The 24,812-nt window shown below is 39.8% G+C and overlaps 2 protein-coding genes across 9 annotated transcripts in view; one reads left to right on the top strand and one right to left on the bottom strand.

Annotated features, from left to right (window-relative positions):
* Nucleotides 1-5,068: 5,068 nt before the first annotated feature.
* Nucleotides 5,069-24,812, bottom strand: part of RAG2 (recombination activating 2) — a 169,503-nt gene continuing 149,759 nt past the window's right edge. Inside the window, exons 1-2 of one of the 2 annotated variants that reach the window (XM_026097687.2) lie at nt 8,235-8,610; nt 5,069-7,481 (exon numbers count right to left, since the gene is read on the bottom strand). In XM_026097687.2, coding sequence (XP_025953472.1) covers nt 5,863-7,467 — 1,605 coding nt within the window. In that variant the 5' untranslated portion in view covers nt 7,468-7,481; nt 8,235-8,610 and the 3' untranslated portion in view covers nt 5,069-5,862. Of the gene's footprint in view, nt 7,482-8,234; nt 8,611-24,812 lie in introns of those variants that run through there. The other variant, XM_064512768.1, reaches the window with a different exon arrangement.
* IFTAP (intraflagellar transport associated protein) overlaps nt 7,948-24,812 on the top strand; it is a 43,747-nt gene continuing 26,882 nt past the window's right edge. The window contains exons 1-6 of one of the 7 annotated variants that reach the window (XM_064512770.1): nt 7,948-8,121; nt 10,756-10,877; nt 16,575-16,653; nt 19,903-20,053; nt 20,199-20,250; nt 20,834-20,920. In XM_064512770.1, the coding sequence (XP_064368840.1) occupies nt 19,951-20,053; nt 20,199-20,250; nt 20,834-20,920 (242 nt within the window). In that variant the 5' untranslated portion in view covers nt 7,948-8,121; nt 10,756-10,877; nt 16,575-16,653; nt 19,903-19,950. Of the gene's footprint in view, nt 8,122-10,755; nt 10,878-16,574; nt 16,654-19,902; nt 20,054-20,198; nt 20,251-20,833; nt 20,921-24,812 lie in introns of those variants that run through there. The other 6 variants (XM_064512769.1, XM_064512774.1, XM_064512771.1 and 3 more) reach the window with 6 other exon arrangements.

Raw genomic sequence — 24,812 nt, 5'->3', positions numbered from 1 at the left:
GTAAATGCAGACACGGTTTGCATTTCTGTTTGGCACATACTTCATCATGCAAATAGTTGCACTTTTTTTTTTTTTTTCTCTGTGTGTCTATTTGGGATAACTGTATTACCTTATATTTTATCCTGGACTCTGCTTGAATAATCTAAGGCCCAGTTTAAACATCTTTACTCACCTCATGGTGATTTTCACTCCAATTAAGTGGTATATACAGTTTACGCTGCCTTTGCACAGGAGTGAATTTCAGCCCCAAGTAATTCCACCCTGTTTATTGCATTACACACATGCCATTGAAGTGACAGACCAGACTGTTCATCTTATGCAAGTAATTTCACTGACTTCACTGACATTTTCAAATTTCAAATTAACTTCAGCAAGCTGCTTATGCAAAAGCAAGCCATTTTTCTGACTGCCTTCAAAAGGATTGAGTACATTTTTAGCCACAGATGTATGATTTCTCAAGACTGCGTTTATATTCTGGGGTAACTCATCAGACTAAATAGTATATGGACTGGGACGTAGGAGTGCGGTGGCACGTGAAAGTATTCTTGTGTGAAATTTTATTAAGTCATCAAGATGCATTTCACATTCTACCAGCTATGGATGGAATAGCTGACATAAAAAGCTAATACTATTTTTTTTCTTTAGACTTGAATCTTGTTTAATCTTTTTTCTCCATTGTTGACATTTCCTTTAAATCCAGAGACTCTCTCTGAGAGTTTTGAACTTATTAAAACAAACAGCACTGAAACGCTAGGCACCTGCAAGTGAAGCTTTTGTAAACAAGAAATAAAATAGCAATGCTGCATGCACACAGGCATTGCATATGAAGGCAAGCAAATTTTAACTGCCAACAGGCGCATCGTTTGTTTACTCAGTTTATTGTTAAGCCTTTTGATTTTGAAGAGGCTTTAGAAAAGTGGAGATGCTTTTATTCATTTTACTCTTGCAACCCTTCATGTTTTCTTTTTAATTTAATACTTGGTGCAAAACCTGCAGTAATTACTTTATGGAGAATTATTTTCTTGTTTTGAAATTGTATTGAACTGAATTTTTATACAATCGTATTATGCATCTTGTTTTGTTTGGTTTTATTCAAGGGCTTCATATTGTGAATTGCTGTGTTACAAAATGATGTGAACTATGTTAGAAGCCATGATTCTGGTCTCACATTTTTTTTCCTTACAAGAATATTTCTATTGATTGTAAACAAATCAGCCTTGACTTTTAGTCAGGTAGTTCAGAACCAGATTCTAGATATTTACAGCATCCTAATTTCTGACTAGACTGAGTTTTATGTGTTGTCTCAGAGCACTTCTTTATAATTTTACTTTTTCTTATTGTGTAACAGTTTCTGTATTCATAACATCTATTTAAAATAAAGGTCTTGTAAATATTTAAGTTCCTGGATTTGTATTTCTTATCAGTTTTTTAACTATGCACAAAATTTCATGCTAACAGTCTTCCTTTCCGTTCAAATTGTGGCTGCTTTTCAAGTTTAGATTGTTCTAATACCCAGAGACTACAGCTGTGATTAGAGGCCCTTTCTGGAGGCGACTACGCTAACACAAATGAAGATTACTCTGTGAATCCCAACAGTCCTTTCAGCACCTTATCTTCCAGGCAACTGTTTGACAGAAAACTAAAACACCTTTAAAACCAAGTTTCTTTATTCTGTAAACTCCTTTTGCTTCATTCACAAATACCATCCCAGTGTTTAAAATCAGCCTTGCACCGTTATGTCCAGACTATTATATTAAGTCTCATTATTGGCTTCTGTGCATCCTCTCCACCAAATTTTGGCTCCTCACATCATTGATTTCAAAGTTAGCTGCAAAAATTTCCAATCCACCTTTTAGTTAACAATTTCTAGTTTCCATTTTTTCCACTTAAGAAAATCTTTCCTTCTTCCATGCAATGATATCTCAGGGTCAAAAGAATTATGTAAACCAACCAGTTTGGATGGAATTAATGATGAGTGAACTGTGCATTTAGATGATTAGCTACCTGATTTCCTTATGCAATCAGGTAATTAGACATCTAAATTCTAGACTTTATATTGCCAGCTTAATTCTTTCAGATGACCTTGAATTAAAAATGTTGGATGAAAAAAGAGAACGTATATAAAACAAAAAAAAAGCCCTGGAGAGTTTCCTGGTAAATTAAGATGTTTTAATTCCTTTACTAGAAAGTCCTTAATAACTGACTGAATTTCACTTCCCAGGTATTCTTATTAGCATTAGATTCAGATGAAGACTAATAGGGCCTACCACCGCTCTCATTCAGAGTACTGTTTCAGGTGATTGCATATGCCATGATTTTCAAGTGGCCAGCCACCTGCAACTCTTAACAGTGTGGGTGCTTTTTCACGTTCTGCAGCAAGCTGAATTTGTTGTTCTTAATATTGTCCACAATACAACAGGACAAATTATAAAGGATATGAATTAGCATCTTTTGTAGCAGCCTCAGGAGAGAGGTCAAGAGGTAAAATAGTTGTATTTTCAATGCCCAGCTCTTCCTCTAAAGTTGGGCATTGTGAGCCAGCGTACCAGGGCATATACAATAACCACCAACTGGTAGAGGTCCCCCACACATGTGGCAGCAGCCAGTGTTCTCATCTTCCTATATATGTGTATGTGATGAGAAATCTGAAGGCTTATAAGCTGACTGGCCTGCTTTTTTAAAGAAAAAATCAGGGGCTTCTGCATATCACAGTTTTCAAAGGTCAAAGACAGACATCAAACTGGAGTTTGATTTTCAGAGGCTGTTGTTCAAGCCCTTCTCAGAAGTTAATCTCCTTTGAAACAGCATAGTCAAATATGGAGCGACCTATAGCCACCAATCGTTTAAAAAAAACGTAAGCCACTCCTTCTGTCTTTAATGTATTGAGTCTGGTAGTAATTAACACCGAAGATTTCTCTTTCATCTGAATTCAATCTTTCCCTTTTGCTTTGGGCTCCCAGCTGCATTATTTTCACTCCTTTCAATGCCCCATTGGTACAATGAGTCACTCTGAGCCATGCCACATGGTTTAGTGCCACCACTAAAGTTTGCGTGTGCCCTTCTTGTAGATTAATCCGGTACTTCAGGGTCCAAGTACCTCTTGCAAGCAGTAAAATCCATATATTATTCTCGTAAAAGCTGATAATGACAACATAACGTCCTTAAAATGTGACTGGGAACCAAGATGATGCTTGTTGTGGTTCCAAAACACCCAGGTCAGACACAAAAGAGATTTTCTTTTGCACTCAAATCTACTTCATTTTACCTTCTAATTCTACTCTGCCTAAAGAAGAAACATCTTTTTTGATTAGCTGGTTTTGGAGACAATCAATGCTCTAACAAGCACATGCCCCAAAAGCGTTGTCAGAATTATCATGGAATTAATTATTTTCTGCAATCTTTCAAATGCTATGACAAGCGTCATACACTTCATTACAGACTGATGATCATATATCTCCTTATGTTTCAGTCCTTTGGAATATTATATTTTGTTTATGACCACCTTCCTGTTCCCACAATGACTATAGTCTCTGAAGTGTGATTTAATGATTGTTACGCCACTTTCTCTGTGAGGCTGGGACATGGCTTGACTAAGCAATTTCTCCCTCCTTCTGAAATAAAACAAACGTTTAAAAAAGGCACAGTCCAAATGCACAATGTGCTAATGTCATGGGCCTGACCAGGAATATAGTAAAGTCAGACTGTGAACTGCTCTTCTCAGGAGCCTTAAAATAAAGGACAACAATATAGCTAAGAATCTGAAGTGGCTGCAAATTGTTCCGGTGCTGGGCAAATGCTCAGCTTCCCTCCTCGAGGCTCCTTGAGGCTCGGGGCTCAGGGAGCTGCTGGGGCTCCAAGCTTCAGTCTGGAAACTCAGGGATTGCCTTAACATATTGCAACCATGACACCCATGCCTGAGCCACGGGCCATTATCTCATGTCACTTCTGCTGCCCCAGTGTCGAGCTTCTCCTTTGAAAAATGTTTCCATCCTTTTGTTTGTCTACACTAACAGTGCTTTAGCTGAGTAGGACCCATGAGTAAGACTCAGGTTGAAGGGACTTTACATGGATGTGATCTTCATTCATTCCTTGGAAAAACATATAGCGCTAGACTCTGAGCTCAAGTAAAATAGCATGACAAAGGAAACTTGAAGCTGGCATTGAAATCCATGAATTTATACCAATATCAAACTGTTGAGAGAGAAGTCGGGATGATTTACTTCCCACTTATAAGCTCTGCCCAAACTATAACCTTTTGCAGCATATGAAAAGGTTTGAAACTGAAACTTTGTACTGTAGATATTTGTTTTCCTCTACTGTTTACTTGTGTTGTGAATTATTAAGATGAGTAGTGCACATACACATTTGTGGTGATAGGACCACTTAGCTGCACATGCCGCTTGGTAAAGGAGTGGCTGCTCAGGGCCTGCATGTACTGATCAGCTTGCTGATGGCTGCTCCTGTTGTTTTTCTTTTTTATTCAGGGGTCCAACATGAGAGCTGGCCTGTGAATACTGAGCTATTATTGTAAGCTCACAAATGTGGAGCTGATGGTATTGATTTTTTGAAAAGATGTTTGGAACAGTAATAAAAATAAAAAATAAAGTCAAGGATGATGAGGCTTTACAAATAGCCAATAAAATATCCACACGAAAGTTAGTAAACTCTTGGGCTATTCAACCTTGCCAATGTCCTTTTCAATCTGAATCCAAGCTTCTTGTGCTTTCAGCGGCCAGCTGCATTTGTTTCCACCCCTCACAATGCCCCTCCGGCTCAATGAGTCATTCTGAGCTACAGCACACACTTTCAGATGTTCACACTCTACAGTCACCCTAGGGGAGCAGGGAAAGAAACGTGTAGCAGGCGATCCGAAGTAAATGATAAAAGTCCTGCTCATCGGAAGGAACTTCTGAAGGCACTGGGAATTCAAAGCATGGAGAAGCTGTGAAGCCAGATCCCTTATCAGAGCTGGGACGGATGTCCCAAGCACACATGCTGTCCTTTCACAGGCTTTGGGGTTTATAGTATTTGATTTACTCCATGAATAAGTGGAAAAAACACAAAGTCATTTTTATTATAAACTTTATTAGCTTACAAACACAAAGCATTTTTTGAGCACAGTGGTTTAAAATAGCGATTTGATTTTCATTATGAGATGATATATTCCACAACTCTAACCAACACTGACATATAACCATTCAGTATCTCTTAAAACCAAAAATTAACTATCCAGAATTAAATGGTCTGTATGTAAACTGTCCATAATGGAAGACCCTTAAGAAAACTGACCTTCAGTGTCTGAATAGTTCATTATTTCTGATACCAGGGACTTAAACTATCACTTTAGTTTAAAACCAGCATAATTACTCTAATTTTAGTTCATTACACCAATGTAAATGTGGAGTAATGCAGTTATAAATTAGGCCCAGTATTTCTAGAACTACTCACTAAGACAAAAAATTAAAATGGGTAATACAGTGTTTTTTATGGACAGATGCTAAGACCAGTGAGTACATTGGATAAGGCCTTATGCTACAAGCAGTTCCTTTAAACTCACTGGGTATAACTGGAGAGAGAGTTATAGCATAAGATATAGCACAAAGTTATCAATATCTGGCTGTCTGCTTCAACGCCCTGTATGAGTGGGGTTCCTGTCTTCATTTTAAGATCTGGATGTTACTAAAATATACATAAGAAACAAAAGAAATTCCTGAGCTTTGAAATTCACCTGAAATAGCGAGATAATTAAAATCAGTTAAAAAGATCTCTAGGAGCCCTAACATGCATTCTGCTGCAACCAGTACTAGCTGTCTTTGACTGATTTCACTGCCTCCCAGCCAAATATTAATCAATGATTTAAATCTATTCAAATAATCTCCTAAGAAAGGATTTTTTCACTGGTGTTAACTTCATGGCTTTCTTTTTGCGCAGTGGTTTCATGGGTTGTTTTTTCAGTTGCCCCACCTTCTTGGGAGTTTGGAGCCCTTTATTAAGGTGAACATGCTCATTGCAGAAGTACTTGACATTTGCTTCGGAGAGACGCAGGAGCATGGTCTCTGACAGATCCATACATTGCGCGTGGACCCAGTGGCCATCCCCACTGGAACACAGGATCATTGCAGGCTTGTTGAGTTCTGTTGAATAGAAAGGGACCCAGGTGTTAATGTCAACATTGCAGCTGGCAGAGCAGGTGATCCAGTAGCCCGTTTCTGATTCATCTTCTTCATCATCTTCATTGTAAGTGTCAATATCATCAACATCAAAGCTATTGGCTTCGGCACTAAAACAAAACTCCTCTGAATCTTCAAATGGAGTGGAGTCTCCTGGGTCTTCAGCAGATGTCTGACTGCAAGTTTGGGCTGTCAGTTCTTCCTCCTCATCCTCTTCTGCTCCTCTACATCTCAAAATGTAGAAATAGTTTGCATCTGAGATCATCTGCTTGTTGTCCCCTGGAATGCCCAGCAATACAGACCCTTTGCCCATATCACAGCCAAACCACATCCTGCAGTGTTTAATATCTGGTGTCCAGTGTGGGCTCTCCCTTTCAACAATCTCTATCTTGTTATCTTCTAAAACTATGGTGTTACAAACCAACCTTTTCTGGTTGTCAGACTGATAGCCCCCAACAAGGACAAATTCAGTATCACCAATTTGAGTCACAACAGCACTGGACACAGATATCCCCCCCGGCAAGACAGTGCAAGTCACAGCTGGGCTGCCCAGTGGGAGATCAACTTTTAGCTTGTATAAGCTGGGGGCCCTGATATTATTTTGAAGTGAATGACCGCCCAAAATGTAGATCGTATCATTTCTGGCAACTGAAACATGGAAAGAAAGTCCATCTTGAAGCTCTGGAAGTATGTATGACGTACAGCATCCAAACTCAAAATCAAGCAGAAACACAGACGGCAAACAGTCAACTACGCTATTCCATTTTTCAGTGGTTCTTTGTCCAAGAGGAATATATGATCTACCTCCAAAAATAACACTCATGCTTTTTCCCCGGCTATGAACTACATTAATTGTATGTCCATATCTTGCTTCAGGGACATCACCGGCCAGATCTTTCTCAATGCACCGAAACGTGGCTTTCTTGCTATTTTTGCTTATGAGACTCATAATGTAAATCTTATCAGAAAGATCATTGTTAGGTGTTTTCCCACCATGAATGATATATTGGTACTTATCAAACTCTGCATTGCCTCTGAGAGTGCAAACAGCAGGATAGCGGAGAGGGGGAAGGTAACAGGAATCTTTAGAGAAGATTGCAGGTTTCATTTTGAGCTCATTCTGTTTTATATCAAGGAGGAAAACACCAGTGGGACAGGATCTCTTTGGCCATCCTTTCTGCCCAAAAAAGAAAACATGCCCATCAAAATTCAGCAGAGAGAAGCCTGGCTGAATCAAGGACGAGTTACTGATGGATGATACCATCTGCAATGACATTACGCCTGGTGACTGGGTCATATTATGATTGGTATCTGCAAAAGAAACACATGAAACATGCTGTAAAAACTACGAGAGAATTTAAATTTACCGAAGACTGAAAACAAGCGTTTTCTTGAGTAGGTTGTATCAAACTGGCAACTCAGTTCTCCTGTCAAATGGGAATATTGGTATTTATCAAGCTTTGTAAGATACTCAGAGACCTAAAAAGAGAGCGTCTTCTACCATTTAAGGTATAAATTAAGCAAGAATCGTGCATCAGTTCTGGGGAATTCTGTAAAAATTACGGATTGTTGGAACTTCAAGGCAAAACCACTTCGTGCTGGGGACCCTTTGCTGCTGCCGTGTCAGAGGGGACGCGCAGCACGGCAGGGAAGAGCGAACACGCTCACGAAGAGGAAACTCGCAAAGGAAACAAAAAAACCCCCAAACAACAACAACAACAACAAATCCACCCCCCCCGGAAAAAAAAAAAAAGCTCCCCCGCGGCCACCGACGGGGTTATCGCGCAGACAGGGGCCGCCCGCGGACGCGTTTATGCCGCGGAGGCCGCGCCAGGCCGGGCCGCGGCGGCTCCGTGCCAACGGCGGCCGCGGGGCCTTGTGGGGGCGGTAGTTCCGGCGGGCGGCGGGGCCCGGCGCTCCGCGGGGCCCGGCGGCAGCGGCCGCGGCGCAGGTGAGCGGGGCGCGGGGGCTGCGGGGGCGCGGGCGGAGGCGGCGGGGGGGCGTGCGCGGAGGGGCTGCCTGCCCCCGTGCGGGCCCCGGGGCGCCGGGCTGAGCACTGGCGACCTGCTCGTAGGCTCCAGCTAGGCGGAAGGGAGAAGCGCGCTGCGGCTGCACGGTTGCGGGTTTACAGGGAAAAGGGGAAGGTTTGTTGGGGACGTTTAGGAACAGTCAGTCCCAGCCGCCTTTCTGCTCGTGCGCTGCACCGTATGCCCGTGTTGCCTGCCGGCTCTCCTTCCCGGGACGCATGCTGCTGTGGTTAATACAGGTATCTGCCGTTAAATGCGCTGAGTCGGGTTTTGGCATTCGTCTTACAGACTTAGGCATACTTCAAAACTCTTCAGACATGACTATCACTGCAGTCTCCACGGCGTCACAGAGTGCTTTTCGGATACCGAACGGCGCTCAGTGCTGAAGACTAGGATGCCTGAGGAGACGGTTGTGGGTAGAGTGGGGAAAGACCAGTGATAATGATGAAAAGTGAGACTGACAAACACACAAAACTTACTGGTTAAATAAACACGCTTAACTCCTTTCGTCCTCGTCATCCCTTGACACTCTGAACTTTACATAAGTAAGCAGTTCAATAACTAAAAGAATATTTCTCCTGCTTTCCTAGGCACCTGGTTGGACTGCTTTGGCTCCCCAGGTCGTCCCGGGCTAACTGCGGTGCGTTGGCCCTCGGCGGGGCTGGTCACAGGCCGCGCTGGCCGTCGCCTCTCATCTTCCAGCCCCGCTGATTCCTGTGGGCCAACGCTCGCACTTGCCTGACCCGGAGCAGTTTCAGGGAGCTAAAGAGTTAGAAAACTTACCTTATAATAAAGATTTTTCTGTGGCTTTATGTTAAAAACCATCTCACTGCAAGGTCAGATTAGCACTACTGCCAGTGTACATGGGAGGGAGGCACAGAGAGGCTTCATCCCTTTTGGTGACAGCTATCCACTAGTTCAGTGTAACAGGTATATCAGATGTAAATCTCAGTCTACTGCAAATCTGACATAAAACAGCTTGAATTTTCTTCAGTGAGCTTATATATAGGTAGTCTTGCAGCTCAGCAAGAACTACTTGCAAAGAACTACTTCTCGTAGCTCCTTCGGTCTGGTTGCTCAATCACACGCCCAAGCCCTGAGTCACCAGTTACACTTCAAAGTCTATATTCAAATTTTACTCAGACTGATAGATTTTGTACCACGTGTTAGAGAGGGTGATAATTCAGGAATGTTACATGGAAATGGCCCAGGAGGAAACAGGAGGAAAGGGAAAGGAAACCTGTAGAAACCTGTGGAGGGAAACAGACAAATGACTTTGTTGTGGTGCAGCACCAGATAGAGGGCAAAAGACACTACAAGAAATAAAGATGGATAAATAGAGATGGTGGAGTTATATAAACAATTACTAGTTATGGTGACCTGTGTCATGCTTCATCATATTAGATGCTTTTATGAAAGACGGCGCTTCAAGGATCATACAAAGAAGTGCAAATCTCAGCATTCATTTTAACAAGAATACATTTTATATCCCCTGTATTTGAGAAGTGAACTCTAGTGATCTGAGCTAGAAGCTAAATGAGAGAAGGAAACTAACATTCTACCCTATATTTTAAAAACTATACTTATGATTCTATGAGCGCTTTATTTAGTTAGCAGTTGTCTGTACAGCAAAAAGATATTACAAGATTTAGATAGTTTTAATGGGAGAGCTATTTACAGGAGGATCAAATGAAGAGAGAGGGCGCTTTCTAAATGGCACTAGCTAATATGATTTGAAAAGTCTTACAGTGATTAGTATGGAAACAGATGGACATATTTAAAATTATGATGGGGAGGGGATTATTTTAGAAACTGCCTTACCAGTATGTCAGCTCATATGTCTTTGTTTTTTATAAATGTTCACTAGAAATTATGGGATGAATGGGTTTTAGCAACAAAGGGTAGATTGAGGTGCCTAAACATTAAATGTCATTTCATATGCCTTCTTGTCTTCTACCTGCTGCTGTGGAAAGCTGCAGATCTCCCACAGGACCTGTGTCCTAGGTCCTAGTCTAGGTAGGGTTTATAAAATGTCCTTAGGTACCTATGTTTAGGCACTGAGTGACTCTCAAAGTGTGTTTCCTACTTACTGTTCTCTTTGATCCTGTGTAGTAATTGTTTGGTCATCAATGTGCTATGCCTATTCCTTGATTAGTCAACAAAAGCATTTTAAACAGGAAAACAGGGAATAACCAATATTGTTGTTTAATCTGACTTTTCACATTAGTATTTATTTTGTGAACATTACAAAAATACCATATTCATGACAATTTCACAGCTACAAGAATGCTACCATGTAGTGTATGATTTGATCTTATGAACTGTAGCAAACCAAAAGTACCCTTCAGTTAGAAAAAGATAAGGTATTTGAACAACTCTGATTAGATACTCTAAGTGAATGGATTGCAAGAAAACATGGAGTCTTAGTTGGTAAATGCTCATTGCTGTCCATCAAATTCTGTCAGCAGGCAGCAGTTACTTGTAACTTGGCATGCACACATTGCGGAATTAAATTTATTTTGCAATATTATATATTTTTCTTTTTCTCTGCTCTGCAGGGTCTCCTTTTGCAACAGGAAAAGAGCATATCCCTGAAAAGCAGCTCCGAAATTCTTCACAATCAAAATCCTATCCAGACACCTAAAGAGCTTTGAAGTCCTCCGTAAAGAGGGTTAAGAAAGTAAGTTTTTATATAATATTTCTCAAAACATTTACTAACTATCAACCAAGTTTGCTTTGAGCAAAACAATAAGTTAGACGTACCTGGCCGATAGAGGGTTTTTGCGTCCTCCGAAATCTTTCTATGTAATTGGGATTCAAATGTGAGCACTTTGAGGAATCTTCTCTGACTGCACGGGGGGGTTGTGGCATAGAGAGGCAGCCTGATGGAGGGGAATCTATCTGCTTAATTTGCAGATGTGCTCCTGAGAACTCAGTCTACTGTGGCTAACTGGCTGTGACCGTTTTTTTTTTTTCTTTCCTCTCTGGTCTTCAGATGGCATAACAGGGAACCCACCACCAGCTTTAGAAGCTTTAACTGTTTGAGGTAGAGCCAGACCAGAGTGAAAGTAGATGTCTGTTACTTAGGTTGTAAATGGTTTGCAGCTTGCGCTCCTTTTTATTTTAATTTTACTCATTGCTAAACTCGGCAAGCTCACGATCTTTTTTGGGATTTTTCAGTGCCACTGTAATATAAAAATAAAACCTAAAGTAATTTTTGAGTTCAAAGAAAAAATAATTCCAGTATCTAGTAAAGAAAAATAAACCCATGCTGTACAGATTGCTGTACTGCTTTCCCCAGAAATTCTCACTGATAAGTAGATTGTGACATTGAAACAGAGCAAAGGAAATGACAAATGCATGTGACCCAATGAGCAAGGGCTGACTGAAAGTCTAATCCGAAGTCCACTGAAGTCATTAGAAGTGTTTTTTTTTCTTACTTCAGTGGCCTTGTGATTGGACCTGAAAAATGCCACAGAAAGGTGCAAAGTATTACTTCTCTTTTCATCAGTTTCACAGAGCTTTTTTCCTCAAAAATAATTAGACTCTTAAGTCCTCTGGAAACATGCTTTCGACAGCTAGCAGTGCGGGGCACAGAGGATAATTCAGTTACATAACATAGCACACCAAATAAATGGAAGAAGCTGGAAAACAACTCGCTTTTCATAGCTCCCTGGTTTTGGTGTCCTGGCCTTACTTCGCCGACCTTTGAATTACAACATCTGCTGCATAGTATTTTAGAAAGATCTCATCTCCCATTTGAAACTGCAGTGAGAATATAAATAGGAAGATCTTGAAATGAAATTTGATCAGTAAAGGAAAGCAAACATACTGAATGTTTGTGGAAATTGTCTTGAGACCTTTAAAAACTGTAATGTAGATAGGATGTGGTGAAGTGTCTCATCTGAAATACAATAGCTTCTAGGCACTGTGTCCTGTAACATTCATTTGGACCTATTACTTTATTACCAATGCAAGGATAAAAGTAGACTCTATTGCAGTGTTCAGAGCTAAAGAACTTCCACCAAATTTAAGGATGTTCAGATCAGGTTTATTTCTATTTCTAGTAGTGCCTAGATGATATTTGGCAGCTTCCTATCCAAGCGCTTGACATAGTCTGATCCTTGTTAGAGTGTATGATCAAAAGATCTACTGGCAGAAGACATAGACATAGAAATGTTTAAAAGAAAAATTTCTCCCCCCTTGTGTCTCATTTAATATTTTAGATTTGTTTTATTCTCCTTCTGCCAGTTAACATGTCTTATCTTTAGAAATTCTTTTTCCAATTACTTTGGATGAGAGGACAGAGAAATTAAAGTTTCTTGGCAACAGCATGTCAGTTTTGGGTGAGGAAATGGTCTCTCCAAGCTGGTCTTCTATAACTGTCAGTGACAAACTGCTTTGGAGGATCTGCAGCAAGTAGCTTTGGAATCATGTATCTACAAGGCAGAAGAATCATGTTCAGAACTGTCCAGTTTATAGCAATAACACCTAGGATTTGCATCTTGAATTTATTTGGCAGTGAACCCATGCAAAAATGTATAAATAGACTTTTTCTTTACAAATTTGATTTTAATAACATTGACATAGGTAGTCTGTTTCCAACAGATTGCTCACTGTCATGGAAATGCTTTGTTTCACTTGATTTTCTTCTACCGTTAATTACTAAAAATAATACGTGATTTAAATCGTCTTCATTCCAAATCATTCCACATTGCATTCAGATATTTCCAGGCTTTTCAGCATATTTTCTGCCAGTAAAGCAGAGTCATCTCTGAGATGGGACTTAGCTGGCTCACAGCGGATTGCAATAATACACTCCAGTTAGGCAGAGAAAGGGAAGGCCATCTTGCTTGTTTGCGTAAGTTTAGCCAGCCAGAATGCAAATGCTCTGCTGGAAATTTAGCCAAGACCTATGGGCTGAAACCTGTGAAAAAATGGCACAAGGAGTCCTAGAGTCCTCAATTTTCTGTCTCATCTAAAAACATCAGTATACAGTATTTAACCTGTGAGTGACTGGGTTTTATTCGGAGGCCTCATCTAAAACAGCTGATTAAATCCAGCTGTACTTTGACTGTAAAAGCCAGGAAGATCACAGTCCAGGGGACAGTGGCTACTGTGTTTCAGAACAGTGTTTGGTGCACAGGAAATGTTACCCTTGTCATAGGCCTCCAGGTGGTCTTTAAAGTGAGCAGTACTCTTGAAGCAATTAGAAATTCATCAAAAACAACTGTCTGATCATGCACAGGACTGAGCTAATAGCACTGAAATCAAACAGGATCGATGCACTTGCTGGCAATTAAAGCCCTTAGATATATCCCTTAAAAGCCCATGCTAGTTTTGCATGAAAGGCACATGTTTTTGACCATCAAAAAGGTCAGCTTTGAGGCTCAGTAATGCACTTATGTAAGCAGATGCAGCTCCTATTCAAGCAAATTGCTGATGCATTAAGTGTGTGCCCTTAAGACCTTCTCCTGCTGAAGGTAGTGGCAAACATCCAGTTGATTTAAACAGGATTAGAATTAGGCCTTTAGCCGTTGCAGATCACACTGAATTGAGAGATGCTGCAAGAAACATCATTTGAAAGTTTTTCTCCTTTGTAATTGAAACATCTTTTTCTTTTACTTTGTTCTGTAGTTCAGTTGACCCGCACCTGCTCGTAACCAGAGCTTTCTGCTGCAAGGTTAGCTCTAGGAGCTGCTGTCGAGTTGCAGGTGGTGGGCAGGGGGGAAGAAAAGGGAGAGAAGTAGGGCAGGATTGTAGAGCAGGGAGGCTTTGCTTTTGCAGCTGTAGCTTTGCAGATGTCAGGACAACAAGTGGGAACACTGCCAGGAAAGAGAGTTACCTGCCTGCTAGAAGGTGGCACTTTCAGTGCTGCCCCACAGGGGACATTAACTCCTTGCTCAAGGCAGTCAGGCACTCCTTGGCTTGCTCCTTTTACTTGGCCCACTTCCAAAGTGCCATCGTGGGATGTTTGTTCATACTCAACAAAAAACATTTACTAAAGACAGGCTGCCACCTAGTCTGAGTTCCAGCTTTGTATACCTCTTTTCTCGATGGTGGCTGAAGAGCCGCACAGCTGCAGCTGTAGCGATAGTGCAGGTATGTGTGCCCTGGTAACCATTGCTTTTGCTAACGTGGAAGAAGCATGGCTTTCTGGGCCATTTGCGAGCGGTGTTTCTGATGAAGATCTGCTTTCACAGTTGCATAAACAGATACGACCTGCTGCCAAAAAGGGCAGTCCTGCATCTTTCCCTTGCTACCACTGCATGTTCCCACTGTCCCCTTCTGCAGGCACTAGTGATCTTGTGGCTGTACAGCAGATCAGAAAACACATGTATTTAAAACAGGACATACCTATTTGCTCAGTTTGGTTTCAGTTTTTAGATGGGTTGTTATTTTGTCTGGCACAAGGGAGGGGAATTAATTGTCAGGGGATGGAGAGAGAAGGAGGGTGGTGCTGCCTTTTTCAAAAGCAGCCGGCACTTAGATAGGCTTAAAATGATTCTGATTTCACAATCTTTTGATGTAAATTTACTCCTTTTGCACAGAAGTATGGTGCTACCTCATTTTTTATTGCTGTAATATTGTAGAAAGTACTCATCTAGCGTCTCGTTGACTTACTAATATGTTAAATGCTAGTAAGACAACCAAGGTTAGAGATCAGATACTTTTCCTCCAGAAACTCTAATCCCTGCTCTTCAGACTGAGTTTACTTTGGTCGATAACAGTCTAGGTCCTAGGACACTCATTTGTAGTGCTGCATTTGTGTATTAAACGAGCCTCCTTGAGCAAGTTGTAGACAAATACATGGGTATATATATTGCAAATGATAGATGAGATGATCTTTTTGGTACTGCTGTCTGGTGGGCAGATTGGGATGCTGTTCGTAAGAGAGAGCATGCTGTTACGTAGCTCTTTGACTGGGCTGGGAAGGCAACCGTAATGTCCTGAATCACAGTCTGCTTTCTCATCATCCCTGGAGGGCGATGGTTCTATACTTCGTCTCCTGAGAAGTTATTGCATACTTAGGACTCGCCTATACCCATGCTGTATTGCCTAACTGCACAAGTGGTCAACGTGCAGAGGTCATTTCTGCATTGCCTTTATCCACCCTCCGCATCACTGGTGATAGCTTACTTTCTTTTATGCTGCTGAACTAGTCAGGCCAAAAGAGTCCCTACAATCAAGGTATTTCTGGTTCAGACCAAAGTGAAAACTCTGTGGATGAGAGTTGTTAAAGAAATATTTGTTGCTAGTGTGGTATTGTGGGTTGTAAGAGTAGGGTTGCTTTTATGTGATGTTAGTTTGATCTGAGATATTAAAGACTCCTTTGAAAAAAGTAGTTGTGACAGGTATAGTCTCTGTACTGGCTGTGTAGAGAAAAGGATCAGGCATTGTCAAGTGGTAGCACAGTGTAAGATGTCACAATAATGTAGTTGTGTTGAATCTAACTTACACAGACACAGATTACAAAGTCTTGGGAACACCAGGTGTATTTAGTAATCTTTTACATGCACCAACATAGTGATCTCAAAAGAAATATTTCTGAATAACCTTATATTTTACTGAGAATGACTTTTAGTAGAACAAGTTCATAGTATGGAAACCTGACTTTAACCTATGACAGAAATCTTAGTGGTTTTTTTTTTTAATGAATAATACTATTATGTAAGATTTTGGTGAGTTTGTAGAGATGGGTAGCTTACTGCTCTTTCAGTTTAAAAATTCAAAACCTTGATTTTGCTTTCATTACCTATATTCTATTTAAAAGAAACATTATAAAGCACTCAAAAATGCAGTGTAAAACAGGAAGCCAATGTTCCACCACATTTCTCATTGTTTAATAGAATTAATAACTGTGTAATTGAAATCATGCTAATACTCAGTTGACCTGCCTCTGTGATTCAGTGCAGAGATTTCTGGTTTGGCTTAAACTGCTGGGAAGATGACTGCATTTTGGGAAATAAAATTGATTTTGCACAATCTGCTGATGATCAGCAAAGCTTAATGAATGATCGCCTCAAGAAACCTCATTACAGTTATTTGGATGGATGAGCAGGATTTAAATGCAAAAAGAAGAAAGTATAGTTGCTGCTTGAATGGATCATTTACTGATATTTGACTCTAAAACTATTCAGAGCCAACACAGGGAAAGGATCAGATATCCCTGCCTTACTTTCCTTGAAAACTCTGAGTTACTTTGATACCTCTTGGGAGAAAGAAGGTAAGGTCTCGATTTCAGCGGTAGTTACTCCCTGGCAGAACAACACAGTGATTTCATTCTTAGAGGTATGGTTGTGTCCATTTCATAGGTTATCGGTGATTCTAATCCATTATTGTAAATTAAACCTAGATTTTTTTCCTTTTGTAAAAGTTCAAAGAAGTCATTGCCCTGATGCTGTGAACTAGATGATTGCTGTAGCCTTTTACTTTCATGGAGCTCCCTAGCAAAGGTGAGAGTCTTCTGGTCACACTGGTTTCAGTTGTTCATGTCACAAAGCTTCTCTGCAGCTGACAGAGTGTGGTGTTCACTGAAGATAGGCTCAGGAATAAAGTAGGTGGGAAACAGAAGAAAATCAAAAATGCAAAAACCTTACTAGGCTGAGATAAGTTGCTGAACGCATCTCTAGTACCATTCAGCCTAAGCATATGTTCAGCTTCAGGAATAGTAGATGTTCTCCAAATACCAATCTCTGTGCTTGCTTTCATCTAGACTGACAAAATAGCACCCTGCAGTTCTTCAAAGTAATTGAAAATAGTTGGGACAGATAGTTCTAGCTCTGTCTCTCCTTTCCGTTGTATGAGTAAATGGATGTTCTGATAGAACCTAACCTTTTATTAGGATCTAGTTTGTTCTTCCTATCCGCGGTCTCCTGATTTCTGCAGAGATAAATTAGAGCATGATGGCAGTGCAAGAGAAGGTTAGATCTGCGTTGGACTATCACCTCTTCAGTCGCAACAGCGATGAAATGAGCAGACAGATGCCAATAACACAATTAGGGTTTTCGCCCTTCTTTTCCAATTTAGGATATGTCAGAGTATGAATAGTTAAGTGAACTCATGTTTGGCAATGTGTTCTTTGTGCTTTTCAGAACAAAAATTAAGGAAATGTGGCCTATAGATTGTATGTTATTTTATTTCCTTAACCAAGATGAATGCTTTGACATAGCTGATAGCAGATCTCATATACTAGTGTTAGCCTGCAATAACTATATTGACTGTAGGGGAGCTACTCAGGGTAGAGTGCTTTGACTTGGATAAAAATTTGGTCCATTCCTTGGCAAAAAAGCTGCCAGTTTTGAGAAAGTGATCTTTTCCCATGCTCAGAAATGTAGTGAATTTTCTGAACTGTTTTTTTAAAAAGTAGCACTGTTTTGGTGAAGTTTCTCCCAATGCATGTATATTGAAGTGCATGCTAGGGGGAAATATATAGGCTCAGAGAAATATATTAATGTACAACCTTTAGGGATAGCTTTCTCTTTAAAGTACATCATGAGATTTCAGATATTAAATATTAGATTATATTCTAAGGGCATCCAGTACTGCATTTTTTATGAGGCTGATGTTCAGGATTTTACAAATCTAGTTCAGCTACACTTTGTCAAGTTGAATTCAGCACTGCACATCCTAGCTAACCATAGGAAGTCAAAACATGGTGTTTCCCCTACAGCTTAACCAGAAGAGGATGTTAAAACCTGAAGTGAAGTTTCCCAGATTCTGTAAAAAGTAGAAGCTGGGCAGCTGAGTAAAAATTCAGCTGTAGCATTTTGCTAAAACCTTAATCTGGACACTTAATCTCAAATTGATGTTCAGGTGGCTGTAAAACACAGCATTCATTGAGAAAGCTGGTGTTGTGTTTGGTTAATGATCCAAATATTCCCCCAAATTGCTTATCAATTTTCTAGCTTACTAGAACATTTCAGAGTAAAGGAATCTAAGCTGTATTGCCAGCCCTCCTCTGATTTGTTAGTAAGTCATTTAAACTCTCTGTGACTCAGTTTTCTCATCTATAATTGAGAATAATTTTTGTTTGCTCTTCCTCACAGGACTACTGTGTTGTTTCAGTAGTGTTTATAAAATACTTGGAGATCCTACATGCCAGGTGCCAAAGAAAAACAAAAGGTTGTTAATACCATTACTCTTAGTTAAATATATGGATATATTTTTTTTCTTTGACAATGGGCTTACAAATCACCACAGTTATTCATATAATGAAATTTACCTCAAACTGAGCAATAATGAGGACAAGAAGGGCATTGCTTCCCTCTGAAACCACCACAATTTGCATAAACCACTCTGAGTGTCTGATAAATGATATTTTGCTTGGTCAGTCCACAGAGAGATTAATACTGGCTTGTTTTTAGTAAAACATTAAAAAACTTTTAAAACGTTAGGTCATGTGGGTGTGCATGTGTTTTTGTGTCAGAACGTTCAGAACGTTAGCCTTCTTTATGAGCTGGCAGTCCAACAAAATTAGACTTGGACATTAGAGATCATGCTTTCTTTTCCTGCTAGGCTCGGAACATTTCTTGTTTGATCTTACTTAACGTCTTAAATAAGGTTGACAGCCCTTCCTTAGTGTAGTTGATCTGAAGTTTTGCCGAAGAATTAAGCTTTCATTCCCAAAAGACACTTTTTAATGCTGTGATAAATCAAGGCAAGAAACATGGGGCCACATGAAAAGCAATCACTGAGTGTATAATATATTCTTGCATCTTCATCATGAATAATGTGTGCAAACTGGTTGTTTACATATTTTTAGTTAATCTGCCACTATGTGAGTGACACCTGTGTTTTAATAATGTGCCAGTTACGTGTGTTCATGCCCTGGCCTGGGTTTTCTACTTCCAGTAGCCTGGTCCTATATATATCAAAAATGAGTAATATTATTAAGTATTTAACAATGTTAACAACAGCATTTACACAGCTTTTACAAATGTTGGGCAATGTTCACTTCAGCATACTTCACTGACAGCTGTTTCAGGGCCATTACTTCCCTTATAGTCTGCTGAAGTAATTAAGATCAACTGGAAAGCTGTTGCTGACTGACTGAAGAGTGGAGCTCTCAAGTGAAGAAAAGCATCCACAGTGTTCCTTCAGCTCTCAGTATTTATTCCCTTCGCAAGATGGGATCCATGCTTTCCTCTGTGACTGTCTCATTCCATCAAATCCTCTGTCTCATGGGCTGTCGCAGCACACACACATCAGCATGATCTAACGTGTCCCTCCAAAACCTGCGTTTAGTGGCTTTGACGGTAGAGTGAGCAGCACACCTGCAAAATGGTGGATTCAGTCCAAACTCTGAATGTACAGGTGTCCCAGTCGTAAAATCCAACATGTTGGTGAGTGGTGTCACTGTTTCGGCGAAGAAGGCAGGGATTGACAGCTTGTAAAACCGAACAACTTAAAATGAGGGGGAAGGAACGCTGCTGAGAGAGGTCGGCACTTCTGTGGCCCACATGCTACTTGCGAACATAAATTTTAGTCAAGCATGATGCCAGTCTCTCCCTTTACACTTAAAATAACTGTGTTCCCTTGAATTTGGGGGGAATTGTGTAAAATCCCAATGAGAGAGATCAGGCCTTCAGAAGGAGAGAATAAAAATCTGCACATTCTATTGCTCATCTGTGTGAGTTAGGGACTCTTCAGTTAATTTGTTTTCTGCCTACAAAAATATATGGCTCTTTCTTTTTTTATTGCAGAAGCCTGATAAAGCAGATACACGTGTTTGACTATCAAGGTTGTGGATCATGGAAGAACAACTACTAAACAACAGCATCCTTGATCAGTTTATTAATAGTCATGAGCAGTCATATGAAGAGTTTCTATATACATTCACTTACCTTTCGAAAGGTATGTAACTACCAGAATATACCATTAGAAATTGCAGAAAGAAGGGAAAGGAAAAAGAGAAGCAATGTTGTTTACTGCCATTCTGCTACTCACTTGCTCTGTGACCTTAGGCAAATCCTTCTCATGTCTTTCCTTTTCCTATCAGCAGTGGAATCCCTAACGAGACGTTTCCTTAATTTGGTTAACAGACTGCTAAGGTATGGCTCTAGAGGTGGTTGACGTAGCAAATTATGAATCCTTGTGATCCACATTCTGCTTGGTTTAGGAGGGTGGGGCATTGTAGACTATCTGGAAGGATAGGGTGGGCTCTTCCTAAGTAAATCTTGCATCCTTTTTCTGAGGAAGCATCCACGAAAGAGGAAGAGCACAGTGGCACAGTGAACGTGCATTGCAGTACAAGATGGCCTAAGGTTAGGGTTGTGCAGTTTGAATACTGTCATTGGTTTATTAACACTGGGCTGCTGTGCTATGCTGAGGTATGCACCAAGCTGCCTGTACAGATAACTTGGATGAAGGGACGTCAGATTAGAGTGATTAGGCTGACAAGGTCTCATGCTTTGCAGAGGAAATGAAAGCAGTAGAGGTGGGGCTTAACACTGATGTGAGCATTGCTGAGTTACAGGAAGTTCAGGTCGATACCCAAATTCTGTAGCTCAGATTCATTTCTGCTGGCCACAGTAAGTCAGATGCCATAAAAATGAATGTGAGTTACATATTACTCAGCTATAATTCTCTTGACGGCAGCTTTGTACTAAGAATGATATCCTCATTTTATTCTAGAAGCACTGTATTTTCCAATTACATGATGTGGCACGCTCCATTGATTGGCACTCAGAAGTCTGTCCTGTCCTTGTCCTTCAGGCAGAAGTAAGTGTCAGTCACAGGCACTGAGCAGAAAACCAGTGGGGGAGTGGAAGCTGCCATAGAAACAATCTTATGGCAGCCTTCTGTCTCTACTCCCAATAAAAAATAGAAAAGAAAGGAGGCACTGGGGGATGAGATAAGAGGATTGAAAATTAGGTTCTGGTCTTCTTTATGTATGATTGATACACTGGGGATAGCTCCTGTCTTAAAAGCATGCTGCACATCATGATGCAACTTGCAAAAAGCATCAGCATGTAGTTCAGTCGCTTTGATAGTCACTACAGCATTTGCCACCAAGAGTGTGTGTATAAAAGGTGGAGTTTTAGCTGAATTAGATGCTTAGAAATGCACTTTTCAATGCTGGTATAAACAAAACAACTCAGGTTGTTTTCCTCCCACTTCATTTTCCTTTAGAAATACCCAAAGGCTCTGGTTTGCTTTATAAACTAATGTCCTGCAAAAATTCCACTTAAAGCACAAGGCATTTTAGCATCAGAACAATGCAAAAATACTTTTAAAAATATCACAATCTTAGTTTCTGTATTTTGCATTTGAAAAATAGTCATTTGACTTTCAACAAAAATAGTTGAAAAAAACCTGTGATATCTTAATAAGATTATCTGTTAGTAGGCTCCAGAAGTTTTCATTTTCATGTCATGAGTTCAGCTATCTACTGTGGGGATAGATTTGTGGTTATTGTCAGTATATTAAGGGAAAAAAAAAGTAAAATCTGACCATTTTCAGGATACCTTTTTGAATTTGACCTGATAATGGTGTAGATCCACAGACTACATCTTTGCATGATGGGCATTAGTGTTAGAGTTTGCACTTGTGCATAAATAGATATGGAGAGATCTATTTGTATGCACAGATAACCAACAAATCTATTCAGTTTTGTGTGTGAACATGTATGAGGTCTTTAAAATAATTCCTTGAATGTCATCACCATCTGACAGATTTTTGGCTATCATAGCACTGGAAACAGAAGAAACACATATAATTAACTAGATCCCACTGATTTCACAAGCTACCATGTTTATATAAGGTGATTTTTACTTGTGCAGAAATTTATACTAGCTCCCTTGTCAGGGATTGCAAGGGTATTTGCACTAGGAGTTTCTTCATTATTCTGGCAAGCATCTCATAGGAATCTGAGTTCCAAACTAATGTTTAATTTTTCTTCATTTGTTAAATTCACACAGAGTGAAATTGAAAAGAATACATACTTCGAGTATTAAAAAAAAAAAGCATCATTGACTATTATGGGATATCTAGAAAGAACTGTTTGAGACTATGAATGTCAGCCTGGAATATCCCCCTGTGAGCACATTAAGATCTTTTACTGACAGAATATTCCCATTCTTGTAAATATGGGAAACTGAGTTTTAAAGCATTTTCACATCCCTGACTTTATGGGCTTTTTAAAGATTGCTAATGTCTTGTTAAAGAAAATCTCATTTTTATAATGTTGTCTTTATGTGATATTACCTTTGGCTACTCTATAGAGTAGGAATAGAGATCCTATTCTTCCTCTTGTTAGTTAAGAAAATGTTCTTTTAGCTCTAATAGAACGAGATTTGGAGACAAAATAAGGTAATTCAAAAATCTGTGTAATTTATTTAGTGATATGTGTGTCGTTTAGATAGCACACAGATACATTGTAACTTAGTCGAACCATAAAACCGTATCTTTGATATAATTTAATCTTCCTGACTTTGGTATTCCTATGAAAGTAACTACTTTGAGTCTACTTGTTTTAAAGTGTGCTTGTTGCTGTGACAGAGTGATAGACTTATTGATGGGCAGATCTTATAGGAAGCTTTCACCTCACTTCTACCAGATCTGTTAATGATAGGATGTGAATAAACCTACTTAAATGTCATTTAAAAACTGAGCCAGCATTTAAAACATTTATATTCCAACAGAAAATGGCCTATATATTTTAAATGCATAATATTTAAAAAATATGTCAGCACTCCTTACATAATTGATAAGAATTTTAATCATTTTTATTGATCCTGTAGTGGATGGACACTTAGGCTTAGGTTAAAATTCTGGTAAGTCCCCTGGTTTTCCTATGCACAGCATCTAAAGTCTGTTTTTTGTTGAAGGGATCATACTAACAAGCTGTGTAGATAAGTGAAAGGGCTGGCAAACCTATTGTAATATAATTTACTAGTTAGAGCACAAGACCAGAGGACTGAAATTTTCGTGCTGTCTGTAAAGCTTTGCAGAAGCTTTCAGTTTCTGGGAAAAAATGACCATCTCTTTTGTGCAAACCCAGAGCAAGGACGTTTCACAAGAGGAATCATTTTATTAGTCACTGATTTTAATACATTCGTTTGTGTTGCTCTTAGAATCAGTGTACCCCCTTATGCTTATGTCAAGTTAGGATTTAGTTAGTTTGTTCTTTTAGCTTTGAAAAATCTGATAATAAAACAGATGACTGGCATTTACTTTAAGGTTGTACAACTCTCCTATGCTGTTTAAGTCAAAAGAAAAATCTTAAAAGTGATGCCTTGACTGTGCAGTTGGATTTATCTGTTGACCCGTCAGTCCCATGAGCCCTAAGAAGCCTCAGAAGAGTTGAATTTACAAAGAAATTGATGCCACAGAGTTGTATAGATGTGATCAATGAGTGGGCTCGTCAATACTAAACACTCCCTAGAGCTACTTTGGGCACCAAATCCATTTGAAATAGACCCAATCCCCACTTTTTTAAAAATTGCCACACGGGGCAAGGACACTCTTTCAAATCTTAGAAAGAAAGTTTGAAATCTGGTGGAGAGAACTATGAGGTCCAAAATTAGCAGGCAGCATCTGCTTGTTTTTCTAAATTCAGAGGAAGATTGGGAAATTCACTGGAGCATAAAATATCTCCTTTGGCCTTCTACAGGAAATACAGAGAAGAATAAAAAATGGCCCAAGCAATTACTCTTCTCCCACTTCTAAAAATGTGGGATCCTGAAGTCAGGCAGCTGCATAGTGAAATGCTTCCAGGAACAAAATTGTTGTCCAAATCCAAGTTTAGGTTCAGAGGTTTTCCGTGGTGCTGGGCATTTAACCTCTGGGATTAAATTCAGTCATTCCAGCTGTTCAGTTTTCTCTGTTTCAAATACCTCATACTGCCTGGCACTGAGTTTGGGTCCTAGGACCATGGTCAGACCCATCTCTCAGTAAACTGAACCGTGGATATGTATTTTGTACGCGCAGGGCTGTTCTGATGCTTTTGTGCCTAGCGGGCTGACAAGCAGAGGAAGCTGGAAAGTGACTGACCACTCCCCTGCTTCCAGGTGGCACGCAAGAGCCAGAGTCTGTGTTGTTGTGATCAGATTAATTTAATTCCCCAGTGAAGGCTGGGCAAGGTATTTAGTTCACAGTCCATTTGACAGTAGCTGTCTGCTTCCTTTTTTCGTTAACCACGTTTAGGAAAAACAACAACAACTTTAAACTTCCTACATAAGTGCCTGTGAAGGCACTTTACAAATGTGAGCCTAACAGCAGAAAGCACAGCAGAAAACTATACAAGAAATGACAGTAAATTCACTTTAATTTAAAAAATGGACCAATAGGACAATGCTAACCCCAAGAGAAATTTGCAGCCTTCTTTGTATGAGTGGATTTGCCAATAAAAGCAACTAAGCAGTTCAATAAAACTAATTAAATTAATCTGTCATCCCCAGGGAACTTAAACAGGGCATGAAATAGGGAAACAGCGTCAATTCAGAGCTTTTTATTGATGTGTTTTGCTGGATCATTGGAAAGAATTGGTTGGGAGAAAAAAATTGCAATTTTCTTTTGATCATAAATTCACTAGCCATCTCTATGTAACCTTCATTCAATACAGTATGAAATCAAATATCATGCAGAGCCCCTAAATGAAGATAAACAGACA

Source organism: Dromaius novaehollandiae, chromosome 5 (assembly GCF_036370855.1).
Source record: "Dromaius novaehollandiae isolate bDroNov1 chromosome 5, bDroNov1.hap1, whole genome shotgun sequence".
In the NCBI taxonomy this organism is placed as follows: domain Eukaryota; kingdom Metazoa; phylum Chordata; class Aves; order Casuariiformes; family Dromaiidae; genus Dromaius; species Dromaius novaehollandiae.
The sequence above is the reverse complement of the archived record's forward strand: the minus strand, read 5'-3'. Positions and strand labels throughout refer to the sequence as shown.